This window comes from Poeciliopsis prolifica, unplaced genomic scaffold (genome assembly GCF_027474105.1).
Source record: "Poeciliopsis prolifica strain line A6 unplaced genomic scaffold, Auburn_PproV2 SCAFFOLD092, whole genome shotgun sequence".
NCBI lineage: Eukaryota > Metazoa > Chordata > Actinopteri > Cyprinodontiformes > Poeciliidae > Poeciliopsis > Poeciliopsis prolifica.
In genome coordinates this window covers 498424-514922 of record NW_026562467.1, presented here as the reverse complement: position 1 = coordinate 514922, position 16499 = coordinate 498424, and the positions used below count along the sequence as shown (strand labels likewise).

The 16499-nt window shown below is 42.6% G+C and overlaps 1 protein-coding gene across 1 annotated transcript; it reads right to left on the bottom strand.

The window, feature by feature from the left end:
- Positions 1 to 32: 32 nt before the first annotated feature.
- On the bottom strand, positions 33 to 1864 carry LOC129353553 (tumor necrosis factor-like). Its single transcript, XM_055022906.1, is given in 6 exon segments — positions 33 to 816; positions 1385 to 1444; positions 1532 to 1586; positions 1676 to 1728; positions 1731 to 1791; positions 1793 to 1864. Coding segments are annotated over 6 exon segments (747 nt in total). The 3' UTR covers positions 33 to 370.
- Positions 1865 to 16499: the final 14635 nt, after the last annotated feature.

The following is a 16499-nucleotide window of genomic DNA, read 5'->3' as shown; positions in this document are numbered from 1 at the left end:
TCTACTTCAGTTTTGTTGATTTTTATGCATTTTTATTCATATTAAATATAATATTAAACCAAAAATCCCACAAATTTAAATACCAATAAATATAAATAAATACATACAAGTAAATAGTGGAGAAATACACTGTGATCTGCTACAGCAGAGGTCTGGTCTTACAATCTGAGATCAACATAAATAAAGTAAAAAAAGTGCCTAAAGCAGAGATAAAGTTTCAAACTGTTACAGTTCATAAAGTCTAGTTCCATCTCCATGGAGATGTTAGCATGTCTACATCCCCTTCAGGCGGAATCAAAGTGTAAAAATGTGCATCATTTTTCTTTTTAAATCCTGTCCAGGATCAGAGTCTTAGTTTCACAGCAGCGGCTCAGAGCGCGAACAGGCCAAAGAAGGTTTTCCCCTCGTCCGTGTCCAGCTCCTTCAGCGGGTTGGACTCCGTGTCCAGCGTGTCTCCTCTGTCCAGCTGGAACACGGCGCCCAGGTAGATGGTGCTGTAGCAGCCGTGGCCCGACCGCTCGCCGTCCTCCTGGACGCTCTGGCAGGCCGACCTGACGGCGCTCAGCAGGGACACCCGGGTCCCCACGGCCCGAGACATCCTGCGGACGCGGTGGCTGAGGGTCGGCGGGCGCCACTCGCCCTCCTGGTCGCCGGACCGGGACACCCGGAAGGACGCCTGGCTGTAGACGAAGTACAGGCCGCTCTCCGGGATGACAATCCGGTTGTCTTGGAGGCGGAAGTTGCCCTGCGAGAAGGCCTGGCCCACGCGGTCGCGCCACTCCACGGCCGTCGCGTTGCCTCTTTCATCGTAATGACCTGAAACGAGTCACCAGTTAAATCTCTGCCTCAAATATGACCAAATATTTCTGTCTAGTTTAATGCAAACATCCTCTGAGAGCTTATTGAAGGAAAGTCTCTTAATCTGGAAGGAAAAGTTTTGCTTCCACTGATGGATTATTTCACTTCTGAGAGAAACGTTTTATTATGAGTGAAATAATCTCCCAGTGGAATAGAAATTTGATCAAATAATTATTGATTTCAAACAAACTCCTGCGATATTTGCTGGAGACCAAAGAAACTTGATACGATTTTGTGATTTAAAAAAATATTTTTCCTGAGTTTGCTGTTATTTATATGAATGATTTTCATTTGGATCCTGAAAAGATCAAAATTCCCACATAACTCCATGTTTTGGACCAACTGATGTATTTTTAACGTTAAATGATGTTTTATCAGTTTCTCAGTAGACTTTTTCATGAGTCACTTTTACTTCAACTTTTGTAAAACATGTTGATCTCTGAGTTGATCTCTGAGTTGATCTCTGAGTTGATCTCTGAGTTGATCTCTGAGTTGATCTCTGAGTTGATCTCTGAGTTGAACTCACCTTCCAGATGAATGGCTGCCTTTGCTTTTTTGCTCATTTCTTGCAGTGTGGACCGAGCGCCTGGACAGGAAGAGACAAACATGAGCTCAGATGATCCAGAACCGAATCTTTCTGTGTTCATGTGAAGGAGCTTCAGCTGATGCTCACCTGCCGCCTCCTCAGAGTCCATTCTGAACGGTGCTGCTGTGTTTCCTGCCTGCGTCTGGAGGAGAGGAAACATGATTAAAAACTGGCTCCAGAGATGAATCCAGAAGTCAGATTGAACCCAGACATGCAGCAGATTCTCCTTACTGTTGGTTCTGATCGTTCCAGCTGGTACCAGACGTAGAGCCGGGCGCCTCCAGGCAAAGCGCCAGGAGGAGCAGCACCGCCAGCAGCTTCCACAGCCACCCTGTGGACGACTTCTTTCTGCACCAGGACCTCCATCCTGTCCTGAGGCCCGGCCTCCACGTCGCCCGCTGTGATTTTGTATCCCGTCATCCTCTGGTGTCACTTGGCAGTCTGCTGGAGCCGGCAGCCCTCTCTGCTTATCTCTGAGTTAGAATGAACTTCTGCCAGCACGCCTCGTAGTATTTATGCAGTGCGGCTGCTCTTGCAGAAGGGAAACTCCAGTTATGTCACAGAGTGAGTGGAGAGGCCGCAGCTGCAGCAGCAGAGGAAACAGAAGTCACAGAATTTCTCAGTGTGTGTGTGGAGTGTGTGTGGAGTGTGTGTGGAGTGTGTGTGGAGCGTTGCGCCGCGGCAGGAGCTGCGGGTTCAGGACGGGAAAGTGATGGAGTTTTTAAGAGGGACGGATCGATCCACAAACACGCAGACATGAGGCAGACCCAGAGCTGAGGCTGATCCACACCTCAACCACTGTAATCTGTAATCTGTAATCTGTAATCTGATCGACCTGCAGCCAGAATCAACCCTGGACTCCAGTTTCACTCCAGCAGTTTATCGATCTGTGATCAGTTTAATGCAGGGCTGATAAATATACGCAGGAATGAAAAACATCATTACTGTATTAATATTAACCCAACATCCAAAAGTATGTTTTCAAAAATAGACCAAAGGAAAGGGAACCAGAAAGCCTGAGAGTGATTTCTTTTTCTGTCTCAGCTGTTCGTGTCTTTGGGTGAAAATCCTCTGGAAGTTCTGTTCAGTCTGAAAAGTAAAACCTGGCAGCTCCAACTTTCTGTTTCACAGCCTGGAGGTGCTGCAGCCCATGCTGCAGCCCATGCTGCAGCCCATGCTGCCGCCCGGCCGGTTCTTCCCCCTCTGACGCTCCTTTTCACTTTCACAGAACCGTCCGCTCCGCTTTGGCTCCAAATCAGTTCTGATCCATTTAAAGGTTCTGGAACAGACTGAAACCAGCGTGTTTCAGTCTGTTCATGTCGACCAGAGGAAGAAACGATGGATTCTCTTTAGGGAAACTAATGACGACATTTTGCATTTCAATGAAATCAAGAATTTTCTATTAAACTTAAAAACACGCCAAAGCGAGCTCTGCATGAAATCCTCAGTTTTCCAGGTTTGTTTTGATGCTGCAGCTGACAGTGAAACTGCTGGCAGCACAAAATCCTGTTTGAGTTTGGAACTAAAACTCATCAAAACCACAGGAGAAATGCAGAGACCAGATCAGACCAGAGACAGAGGAGCAGAACCGCAACATTTCTGCAAAGAGCCGACCAACATGGGCAGAACCTCCAGAACCACACAGACCCAGATGATCCAGATGATCAATGAGTCATGATTATGGCTGATTACTAAACAACGTGAAGACAAAATGTTTTCTTGGAGGGCAGGAATCTTCCTCATAATGAGATTTGTCTGTGAAAAAACATTAACAATCTAAGAAATACTGTTTGCTATGGTTATTCCCCCAATCTGAGATTAAACACTGGCAAATAATCTCTGAACATAATCCAGGATCTGTTCAACATAATCTGTTCAGGTTCTGTTCAGGTTCTGTTCAGGTTCTGCTCAGGTTCTGCTCAGGTTCTGCTCAGGTTCTGTTCAGGTTCTGCTCAGGTTCTGTTCAGGTTCTGCTCAGGTTCTGCTCAGGTTCTGTTCAGGTTCTGTTCAGGTTCTGCTCAGGTTTTGCTCAGGTTCTGCTCAGGTTCTGTTCAGGTTCTGCTCAGGTTCTGCTCAGGTTCTGTTCAGGTTCATTTAAATGGATTAAATATTTTCTGTTATCTTGTAAATGAAAACAAAATTCTGAGTTTATAAAATGTATTTTTCTGGGATTATTTTTACTTTTTTATTGATTTTTATTGATCAGAACTCGACGGTTTTCTTTTTTCTTTTCTTGTTACAAAAAAATACAAAATATCCCGTTAATGAAAATGAATTTATACAAAATACATATTGTATTTATTCAAATTCAATTAATTTGAATAATTAATTCAAATTAATTATTTGAATTTCTTTCTTAGACAGGAACCCAGTTCCTCCATTATTATTATTATCATCATCATCATCATCGTCACAGTTCTGATTACAGACACTCTCAGTGAGTGCCGGTTGGAGACATCCTCAAAGGAAGCGGATCCTTCCTTTGATATTAATATTTGTAATTAATTACAAATATTCAACATAAAATAAGCAGAAATGTTTATAGTTTAATTCACCTAAAACAATATAAATATATTTATACATTTTTAAAAATGATGCATTTGAAATCTGTGGCGCATCCTTGTTGCCCACGGCGACAGGTCATTGGACCGGTGCTGGTTCTGGTTCCTGCCGGGCCTGCTGATATTGTTGCCATGATGATTAAGAAGTTGTGCGGCAGTGAATCACCAGAATGACATCTTCATGTTTCCACATTTGTTTCTGTTAATGTTTTATTTTGGCTCCAAAAAAGAACATCCTTCCTGTTCCTGCTGCTCAACTTTGTCCTCCATCTTGTTCTCCTCCCCGGACCGAAGCGGTCCAGATGTGCCAGGCGGTTCTGTTGGACCGTCTTCCACTCTGCTGCCTTCAGAAGCTCCTCTCAGCAGGATCTGCACATCCTGCTTCCTGTGAGGAGGAAAGCCAGCCGGGTTCTGAGTTCTGAAGGTTCTGAAGGTTCTGGAGGTTCTGAAGGTTCTGGTGGTTCTGAAGGTTCTGGAGGTTCTGAAGGTTCTGGTGGTTCTGAAGGTTCTGAAGGTTCTGGAGGTTCTGAAGGTTCTGGTGGTTCTGAAGGTTCTGGAGGTTCTGAAGGTTGTGGTCTCATCTGGTTTATAATTAGAACATTAATTATTTTTCAGTGTTTTATTAAAAATATGTTTTTTGTTTTTCTTCTGTAATAATTTTTGGTTTATTTTGTTGTTTGTTTATTTTGTCCTGTTTTCTCGTTATGGTCGTATATTTATTATACTAGCGAATGAAAACTAGTCATTTACGTTTACCAATTTACTATTTAAATTATTATTATTTATAATAAAACATAAGTTATTATTGTTGTTGTTAATTGGTTTAATTTTATAAATATTCATTTATCTGCAATGAGGATTTCATTTCTCTCATATTTTTAAAGTTTCTTTCTTTCGTCCGGTCTGATAGTTTATTCTGAAATATCATTAATAACTACGGTAATAACGATAATAATAGTTGTAACATGAGGAATTGGAACTATTATGATTATGAGCTAACGGGGTTTTCCCTCACTGTGTTTTATTTTCAGCGTTTCTTCGATCAGTTCTTTAATCATTTTCTAGATGAATTCTTTCTTCTGCTCGTTTCGAATGCTGCTGTTGCTTTTTCTGAGGGAGACAGCAGGAGCTGCTAAATGTGACCCAGTGGATTGTGGGTAAACTGTGTGGGCTGCTGGATGTTCAGCTCTACGACTTTATATCCGCTGTCATTCAAACCCAGTTGGGAAACTCTTCCTTTCTGTCCCACCTTGACTGATTCATTCCAGCGTTGCAAACACAATCCGACCGCAACAAGTTGCCGGATGACATCATCCCCACCTTCACCGTGCAGCACCCACATGAATACAAACAAACACACAGGTTGCATCTTTACGTTTCCTGCGACTCCCTCCCCCACCTCTCGGTTGTTCAGATGGAGATTCACCGAGCAAAGATCTTGGTTTTGGTATCTGGTGTGTTCAAACAGCACAGGAAGCTCCTAAATAACACGTTCGCTCCGTAAAGGTCAGTAAAAATCCAACCCAACTTTCATTCTCTCTGCGCAGGTGCAGAAGACACGTTCTTGGAAATACATGCAAATAATCCCAACACTTTGTGACATTAAAGTGCTTTAAAGGAGCTGAGGTGACTCATGCATCTTCATGATTCATCTCACAGAAGAGAAATGACTGAACTGTAGATCAAAACTCCCCTGTGTCAAGGTTAATGTTTATTTCTGTTTGCCAAGAAAAATGGGACAGAATTTCTTTTACTGACGATTATTGTGCCTTTAAACAATACAGAGAGCCGACAGGAACCAAAGGCCAATCAGAGAGGAAGAATTCGTGACAGGTTTGAACGTCGACTCATGAACATGAAGCGGAACTGATCAGTCACGATAACACCGATACGTTTTCAGGAAAAAAGGGGAAGTTTGAGAAAAGTAAGGAGGTGGAGGACAGGGTGGGAGGACAGGTGCTCTCCAAAAAATACATCACATCATGACAAGAGAACAAGGTGTGGAAACATTGAGGCAACAACTTCAAACATCTACCAGGAAGTTAAAGCTTGATTGGTGGATGGATCCTTTAGAAACCGATAAATCTGCAGCAGGTGAAACATCATCATGTCTCCACTGGGTTACATCAGACAGACGATCTGTGAAAAGATCGATCTCCTGTCTGAGCTTCCGACTGATAAAATGCACCAATCAGAGCCAGGAGGCGGGTGTTAACGCTGCCAATCAATGCTGCTCAATGTGGCAGAGCAACAACTCACGTTCCAGGAAAACTGTATCACCGTCACTGTGGCTACACTAACTAGCAATAGCATTCATGACAGGCTATACTGTAGCCTGTCACGTAGCTATCAGCTGTAGCATAGAAGAGACTGAGGAGGAGCAGATGAGCATGGGAGTGATTGACAGCGCGAAGACCCGCCTCCTGGCTCTGATTGGTTGTTTCTGACTGGGTGTATTTCTGTTGTTAGACCTGGGAGAAGGAACAGGAGGTCATTTTTTCACAGAAATATCTTCTAACACTGCCAGGAAATAATCATTTTAACAATATGTAAAAACATTTCTTCATAAAAGTTCCATTCTGCAGCATTAAGTCCATTTGTTGGAGTCACCATCACAACCATTGTGTTTGCGTCTTCCTCCTGCTCCAGCTAGACCGGTTCTGTCAGGAACGGACCAGTAAACGGTTTTAAGCTAGTCATATAGTTTAAAAGGTAATGCCACCAGTATCTGTACCAAGTACAGAGAAGAGTAAATCAATAAATAATAAGTTCACGTTCTCATCGTTCTGGCCGTTTGGAAACAGGAGTTTTCACCAAACAGCTGAAAGTTTGAGTGTATGTAAATATGAGTATGTAAACATGTGGTTTCTGTAGGATTTCTGCTCCTCTCTTTCAAATATTCTCTCACACTTCACGGCTGCTGTTCCATCACTTTGAACAACCTTTATATTCTGCTAAATTATTGAATAAATAAACTCAGCAACAAAGATATTTATAGTTTTTGATCTATGAATGAAAAACTCTTCAGTGTTTTTTCTATCCATTCACTTTGACAGTTTCAGAAACTGCTGATAAATTATAGAACTTCCTTAGATGCTAGCATTAGCATTAGCATTAGCATTTGCAACATGTTTAGCGAAACTTTAATTTAGAGGAAGCTAAGTTCGTTAAGCATTTTCTAAGTTAGCAAAACTGAAAAAGTGCTGAACGAAAAATGATTTCTGCTGACGATCATTAGCAGATGAGCCCCCCATTCAGAAAACAATACATAAATGTATCATTGTAACTATTTAAATGATTAATATTTGATGTTGCTTCAGCAGCTGTTTTAGATCATCTTTGTGTGAAATCGTCACACAGCAGGGGAGAACCTGCTTTTATGGGATAGTTTTAGTCTCTGGACAGATGGGATTTATTTTTCTAAGACGTTCTCAAGCAAAAACTGTCACATAACCTTGGAGGGTGAGACATCCAAACCTCTTGTTTTGAGAATGAAATCATTTGTTTCATTCTGGCTGATGTGGAAATCCTGACAGAAAGGTTTTCCCAGTCAGAGGTCGTCAGCAGAGCTCAGGCTCCCATGGGATTCCTTCCTGACACAAATCCCTCTTTTCATCGGCCTCGGGGAAAACAGAACTGGACACAAACTCTCCTGTATCCACCTGCCCTTCTCCCCTTCTGCAAACCCCCGCTGACGTGTTTCTGTGCTCTGACTCTGCCTGTTGTTATCTGAACGGCCTAGTAAAAGCTCTCTTTTGTTCTTTGCAGATTTTTATCAAGGATTGCATCATTTTCATCCCAGAGAAGTGCAGTAATCACACAGCTGAGCCCAAGCAGTCTGCTGCCACACATTACATCAGACCTGGAAGGGATGGAAAGGGGAAGCGTGACGGGGCGAGGTAAGTGGAAGCGTAGGAAGGAACCAGTTGTAGGCGAAGTGGAGGCCCTGTTTGTGTAAAGAGCGTCAGTTTCAGATTCCCTCGGTGACGCGCTCACAGGTGTCGGTTCTTTAAGAAACAAATCCACATCAGAAAGGTTCGGTTTTCCCTGTCATCACTCGCAGCACGGTGGCAGCGTGTGTGTGGGCTCTGAGGGAGCCGCTGATTGGTGAGGACAGAAACCAGGTCAAAGCAGCGTGGCTTCAGCTCTGCAGCAGCGCGGCCTGCAAACCTCTGGCAGGAAGCTTAATTACAACCAAGCAGCCTGGAGTCACCGATGAACTGCACTGATTGTATTTATCTTTATTCTGTTGAAGTTTGTAAGATTATAATAGCCAACGTTAACTGGATTTGGCACCAAAACTCTCCTCGGGTTTTCAAGCTGGACGCAGGACTTTCAGTGTGCGCTGGCACTTTGGCACCTTTAAGGTGCAGCGTGGCGGCGGCTGCATGAACGCCACCTGGGCAGGAAACTGGGCAAACGCTTCCTGTCCCCCAGAAACCCCTGCTGAGATCTGATCAGCCTGAGTAGTTCAGATTTTTAATCACAGATTGTTAAACATTTAAAAATCGAAATGAAAAATAAAATCTCCCACTGAAACGTGTCAGATTCCTGATTTAATTTTTAAAGTTTTTTTTCATGTTAGTATTTTCATTTAGACTATGTGGATCTATATGAGTCTCTTAGCTGATACACCTCAGCATGTATTAGCTTTGGATTGATTATCTGCTTTACTGATATTGATCAGGAACCAAAGAGTATCGATCCGAGTTTGTTTTATTTTTAAGAAAGGAAAGTTTTTTCCACAAAAAGATTAAAAATGATAATTACATGAGCATAAAGTAGTAAGTACTTAGCTGGAGGATATTATAACCAGCAGATCATGTGGATGGAAGAACCAAACTGGGCACAGATGTTATCAGGGGCCATAAAATGTTCACCATTCAGGCTGTCATGGAAAATAAATCTGCCAATAAAAATGATCATCAATGAATTCTCAAAATGCCAAATCATGTTCAATTGAAATCATAGAAATCATTTTCACAAAGAGCGTTTTGCTTTTTCAAGATGGCCGCCATGGTTGCCATGAAATCATTTTCTAGATTGAGGTCAGACGGGTCACTTTGTTTCCTATCAGAAGAAAAACTTTGGTGAAATAAAAAGACTCAACTCAAAAATAATTTTATGGTATCATATCTCTCATCATCCAAAGAGTCGATAAAATCCGACCATTTTTCACTCTCACCATTCATTATGGGCAGCTCTGATAATCCACCTCATTTGCTTTTGCTGCGCCTCTGTTGGTTGGAATTAACGCTGCAGTTCCTCCAACATGATGCGGCCAATTCTGGGATTAGAGGAAGGATTTAATCTAGAGCCAAATCTGCCAGGCGTGTGAATAATTTTTCACTAATCCTTTCAGAACATTTAGAAAACAATGAGATGTTTTTACTTTTCATAAAAAGAGTAAATGTCAGGAAATTTGACCTCCTTTGTTCCAGCCTGTGCGCCACCGCAGAGACTTTCATTGCAGGTCATCAGCACACCTGGCAGATAACCAGGTGAACCGCAGCGGCTGCTTCTCTACTGTACGTCAGGCGTTTCCACTCTGAGTGGGGCTGTCTTCGGTTTCATGTCGGTTAGATTCTGTCACTCTGAGTGAGAGAGATGACTAATGCACACAACAGTGACATTACAGCGTTTTCTCTCTGACCTTTTCATGATTCATGTTTCAAAAAACAGTCAACAAGTTTTTACCTCTTTACTACGGAGGGGAGAGCGTTTCCTATTCCTCACCACGCAGTGAACGGTGGAGTCTCACTGATTCGACACGAGTAGGTCCAAACATTTGCTTGAGCTAAAAACAACTGATAATGCAACAGGACAGCAGTAAATACAGGAAGCACCCTAAAAACATGAGCTGAGGTCAGCTGAGGTCAGCTGAGGTCAGCTGAGCGGCGTTCTCACGACGACGACGACGGAGGAAGTGATGACATCTATTTTCCACATCTTTGTACCGTTGCGTTTGAAAGACAAAAGTTTTATCATGCAAACAATAGTGAAGCAGAAGTGTGACAAACGCAGCAGGAACCGACTTTCTACTAAAAACAGGAGCCGTAAGCTGTTTGTCAAGTTAATAACATCAGGGCAGTTTTAGTTTTTAACTGTTTAGTTTGCACAACTACAAATTCAGATGAAGCAGGGAGAAGCTCAACGGGCCCCAACCAAGAATATAACAACACAATGTATGGAAAATGAAATACAATCTAATAGAAGAAATAAATAAAGGAAAGTTAAATACAGTATTAAATAAGGTTTAATCCCTGCCAGCTGTTTGCAGCTCTCCTGATCCTGATCCTGTCCGATGAACTTAGGAAAGTGAAATCAGAATAAAACTGCATAACAAAGCATCGTTGCATCCTCCTGACTTTCATGATGACACACAGAGACGCTGGATCAGGTGATTCAGAAATATCAAACTGAAATCACGTGGAGTGGGAAATTAAAAAATAAATATTTGAAGAAGTTGGATGGACTCTGATTGGATGACAACAACCTGAAACTGACTGATATTTGCGTCCTGTGATCAAATGCGATTAATCTGATTAATTGATTTTCCAGACAGATTCTCGTTTCCGTCCTTTAGGTGAAGGTAAAAGTTGACAGTGAGGGTAAAACACGGTGGTGGCAGCGTCATAATCTGACATAATCTTTGTTGTCTTCAAATTGATTTTGGTTAAATTTTGTCCGTAGGGATTAAAAGCAACAGCTGTATCTTAGCTTTTAAAGTATTTTAGACTCACAGTAAGTCCCAACATAAATCTAAACCATAAAGCTGAAGAAGCTTTGACGGTCTGGAGGCTGTAAGGCCATGAAGACGAGGACGAGTGAAGGAAGAGCTGAGCGCTGAGGCGTTCGTTCCCTCAGTGACCAGAACGCAGCGCAGAAACCGCTGCTGGTTGCTTCCCATTGCACAACCTGGAGCGTGACGCACACGCAGTCGCAGACGCAGACGCAGATGCAGTCGTAGACGCAGACACAGACGCAGACGCAGACATAGATGCAGACGCAGTCGCAGATGCAGACGCAGTCGCAGACGCAAACACAGACGCAGATGCAGTCACAGACGCAGACTCAGACGCAGACGCAGTCACAGACGCAGACGCAGTTGCAGTTGCAGACACAGACGCAGACGCAGTCGCAGACGCAGACACAGACGCAGACGCAGACATAGATGCAGACGCAGTCGCAGACGCAGACGCAGACGCAGACACAGACGCAGACTCAGACACAGTCGCAGACGCAGACGCAGATGCAGTCGCAGACGCAGACACAGACGCAGACGCAGACGCAGACGTAGACACAGACACAGACGCAGACATAGATGCAGACGCAGTCGCAGACGCAGTCGCAGACGCAGTCGCAGACGCAGACACAGACGCAGACACAGACGCAGATGCAGTCACAGACGCAGACTCAGACGCAGACGCAGTCGCAGACGCAGACGCAGTTGCAGTTGCAGACGCAGACGCAGTTGCAGATGCAGACAGACGCAGACGCAGTCACAGACGCAGACACAGACGCAGACGCAGACATAGATGCAGACGCAGTCGCAGACGCAGACACAGACGCAGTCGCAGACGCAGACACAGACACAGACGCAGACGCAGACACAGTCGCAGAAACAGATGCAGTCACATACGCCGACGCAGACGCAGTTGCAGACGCAGACGCAGACGCAGTTGCAGACGCAGACACAGACACAGACGCAGACGCAGACACAGTCGCAGAAACAGATGCAGTCACATACGCCGACGCAGACGCAGTCGCAGACGCAGACGCAGTTGCAGATGCAGACACAGACGCAGATGCAGTCACAGACGCAGACTCAGACGCAGACGCAGTCGCAGACGCAGACGCAGTTGCAGTTGCAGACGCAGACGCAGTTGCAGATGCAGACAGACGCAGACGCAGTCACAGACGCAGACACAGACGCAGACGCAGACATAGATGCAGACGCAGTCGCAGACGCAGACACAGACGCAGTCGCAGACGCAGACACAGACACAGACGCAGACGCAGACACAGTCGCAGAAACAGATGCAGTCACATACGCCGACGCAGACGCAGTTGCAGTTGCAGACGCAGACGCAGTTGCAGACGCACACAGACACAGACGCAGACGCAGACACAGTCGCAGAAACAGATGCAGTCACATACGCCGACGCAGACGCAGTCGCAGACGCAGACGCAGTTGCAGATGCAGACGCAGACGCAGACGCAGTCGTGGGTCGTTGATGCCCAGAGGCCTGAACAAAAGCAGCTCTGACTCTGGGAGTTGATGAGGGGACCAAGCTGAAAACCAGAAGCTGGTATTTAGGAACAAAGAGCAGGTTCACTCATCAGTCCACTTCCCTTCTAGTTATTGATTACAGCAGAAACCTGTTTACCTTTTGATTCTTAGAATTGATATGTCAGACAGTTGGAGCTTATAGAGTTATTCATTCACAACAGTGGAGTTATGAATTTCACTTCAGAAATGATGTTTTCTGCTTCGGGTCTTTTATAAACCTCCAGCTTTTCCTACAATACCAACATTATTCTGTCTTTCTTTCCTTTGTTGGACTTTGAGGACGTCCTCTCTGCTTTTAAAACTGTTACTTAAATTCAGCTCAGTTCATTTAAATGTGAGCTGGTTCTGACTCTTCACAAAAAATCTTTTTAATTCAATCATTCCAATTGATCCAAGTTATCAAACAGTACAGATTGATCAATTTTAAAAAGTTTCTATCTAAAGAAACCCAGCAGGTCACATCCAGTCTTTGACTAGGACAAAACTTTCCTTTTTTAAGAGGCTTAAAGTCCCAGTGACCACTGACTACTTTCTCCTACTACTCTCCATATTACCTGGATGTATTTACTATTTACTTGTTGGTTTTCTTTGTTCTGGGTTTTATTTGTGTGTGAGTTGAAACTCGGAGTCGTTGACAGCAGACACCGACTGGTTATTCTGGTTTAATCCCAGATTGAATTAAACAGAAAGTAATTCAATCTTAACTTCTCCATGTGAGTGAATAATTCACTCTGAAGTGGATTCTTCGCTCTGTTTGTCTTGTAAATGGTTCTGAGTTTATTTTGGCTGTGAATCAGTGCTGCATTAATAAGTTTCTTGTGTTGCTTTGTGTTCGATCTCTGTAGGCCGTCCTGGTCTGGGTCTAAACGTCACGCCTGCCTCTCTTTTGTCTCAGGTGTTTCTGGGCTTGTCTCCTTCCTGTCCCGCCCTCGTGTTTTCCAGTCTGAGCTCAGTTTCCTTTCCAGTGGAGCATCAACAGGTTTTGTAATCTGAGACACTCCTTGTTGAAAACCCTGCAGCAGTGCAGCACCGGGAGAACTATTTTCTGACGCAGTCTAATTATCACCATAAAATAATTGCAAGGTTCAAGTTAAATAAATCTTGATTATTTGAAATCTCACCCTGTGTGATTACATAAAGCTTCATGTGTCTGTGTTGCATAATATTCGCTTCATGTTCCAACAAGCTGTGCAGATGGATGGAAGCTGAAAATGTTTTTCGACTTGATGGGAAATTTTAGGTGGAGACCGCAGCACCGATGTGGGTTTTCTGTGGTACAATATGAACCACAAAGGAGAAGAACTGAACAGAATCTTAGAACAAACCGATGTGACGATTTGTCACGGCTTTCTGCAGCTGAACAAAAACTAAACTGGATCTTTAGGCCTAAACAGGAACAGACTGGAGTCAACACAGCTGGAAACCAGAGATCAGGCTGACCTCTGACCTGAACCTTCAGAGACACATAAAGACAATTTACAAAGGCAACATTTCCAGGGTTAGGGGTCCAATGTCTCAGCATCACAGAAACTCATCCAGGTCTTTATCTTTAGATGAGTGCTGCAGGTTCCTGAGCGGACGGCTCTGCATCAGATCAGAGGATTCAAAACATGCAAAAACTGCAGTTTAGCTCCTCAGCTCCTCTCACTGTCCTCTGCAGGGCCACTTTCTGCACATCAACACGCTGGCAACCAAACAGCTGCTTGCTAGGACTCTGACTGGACAGGTTTTTGTTTCCCTTTCCTCTGAAAGTGCAGTTTCCTGCAGAGAGACAAGTAGAGACGATGTGAAGGAACAAAATGATTTCATGTCTGCTTCCTGCAAAAAGGAATGAGTGACAGGGGTGAAGTCTCAACTTCTTGAGGGGGTAAATGGACTAATTGAGGCAGGACCATTTTTAGGCTGAGAATCAAAGGAGCGTTCAGAGAAGAGAGCGATGATCTTCCTCTGCTCTGCAGGCGGCCAGGTGTTGCACCTGATTCCCAGCAGTGGAGAATGACCTGCATTTCGGATGACAGCTCATGTCAAAGGTGGAAAAACATTTTTTTGTCTTCAGGGACCAGCAGTGGAACCTGGAGGTCCAAACGAAGCCTGCATGGAAACTAAAACTGTTCTTAGAGATACTTTCTCTAAGACTCCATCCTTCACAGCAAGCAGAAGGAGAAAAGGAGAACTGTGTCTGTTTGAGTCTCGGCTGTCAGAGATCTGCTGCTGCTGTTGCTGCTGCTGCTGTTCTGTGTTTTCCTGCATTGTTTCTTGTTTTTAAATCCTCTTTTGTCCAGCAGGAACAGGTGACCACAATCTGAGAGTTTCTCCTGTCAGCAAGTTTCCCTGCTCAGGTTTCTGTTCAGAAATCGTTGAAGAAGTAAACGATTCTGCTGGACTCCATGATTCAGTTCACTAACCTCACCTTCTGTTTTCTGCAGGAACGGAGGATGTTCATTCTAGTTCTGCTTTTTCCTCTCTGGCTCCTGTTTCAAATGTAAACCGGGTCTATTTGAAAAGAGTCTAAAAATACAAACTCATTAACTAAATTGATTTATCACTTTCCTGAACCGAAACAGAGCAGCAGAAGGCTGGACATCAGGAATAGTTTCTGCTCATGAAAAAGCCGTAAAATGTACAAGTTTCACTTATTTATTAGCTTTATTAAGCAGCTCAATTAGCCAAATACACATTTAATATATATATATATTTGTTTTCTGGTTATTAAAATGAAGAGAAATATTTAGTCTGCTTGTTTTGCCTGTAGTGTTTGGAGTCACAACAGGCACTGATGTAAAGTAAATCATTTATTCAGTCTTTTACCACATGGTCACATTTTTACCTGAGCAAAAAACTCCAAACAACAACAGTTCATGATTCTTCAATCAATATTTGTTTGGTACGTTTTAAAGTGTTTTACTTCATAAAACACAAAAACATAAAGTCATAAATGACTCCAGTCAACAACTGAGAAAACCAGAAACAAACGTCACATTTTGAAAAGAACCATCATAAAAATCATCAATTTTATTTATGATGGATAAAATCAAACCATCTGGGTTTTAGCCTTCATTTAAAAGAAGTCAGGGTTTCAGCTGCTTTGCAGTTTTCTGGAAGTTTGTTCCAGATTGGTGGTTCACAGAAGCTGAAAGCTGCTCCTCCATGTTTGGCTGATAGTTTCTTGGTTAACATAGGAGAGATCCGCGCTGTTCTCTGCGTTTGAAAGGAAACTGTTCACAATTATCCACAACTGAATCTATGCTGCGTGTAACGAGGTTTGGAGGAAGGAAGAAACTTTGGTCCAAAGGAAAATTATTCCCATTTTTCACTGTAGTGATTTCCTGTTCATGATACCTGCACAGAATAATCCGATAACCAATGTTTCTATTCTATTCTATTCTATTCTATTCTATTCTATTCTATTCTATTCTATTCTATTCTATTCTATTCTTTCTGAACGTAGGTCTGTGTTTTTCCCTCCATCACTCGATCCCTGTACGTTTCATTTCCTGGTTGGGGTCTCGGCAGTTAACTGGTCATCACTAAAGAAGAAAAAGGAAAATCTTTTGGTTTGGTTTAATCCAAAATTAAATGAAAATGTGGAGAAATGTTTTTCCATTATATTCCAACAAGCGTATAGCTGAGCCCATTTTGTGTTAAATTTTTTCTGTTCATGTCACAGAATCGTTTTGATGGTTTTTAGTTATTGTTTGTTTTTTGTTTCTTGTTTTTAGTTATTGTTTGTTTCTAGTTTTTAGTTATTGTTTGTTTCTAGTTTTTAGTTATTGTTTGTTTCTTGTTTTTAGTTATTGTTTGTTTCTAGTTTTTAGTTATTGTTTGTTTCTTGTTTTTAGTTATTGTTTGTTTCTAGTTTTTAGTTATTGTTTGTTTCTTGTTTTTAGTTATTGTTTGTTTTTTGTTTCTTGTTTTTAGTTATTGTTTGTTTCTTGTTTTTAGTTATTGTTTGTTTCTTGTTTCTTGTTTTTAGTTATTGTTTGTTTCTAGTTTTTAGTTATTGTTTGTTTCTAGTTTTTAGTTATTGTTTGTTTCTAGTTTTTAGTTATTGTTTGTTTCTAGTTTTTAGTTATTGTTTGTTTCTAGTTTTTAGTTATTGTTTGTTTCTTGTTTTTAGTTATTGTTTGTTTCTAGTTTTAGTTATTGTTTGTTTCTTGTTTCTAGTTTTTAGTTATTGTTTGTTTCTTGTTTCTAGTTTTTA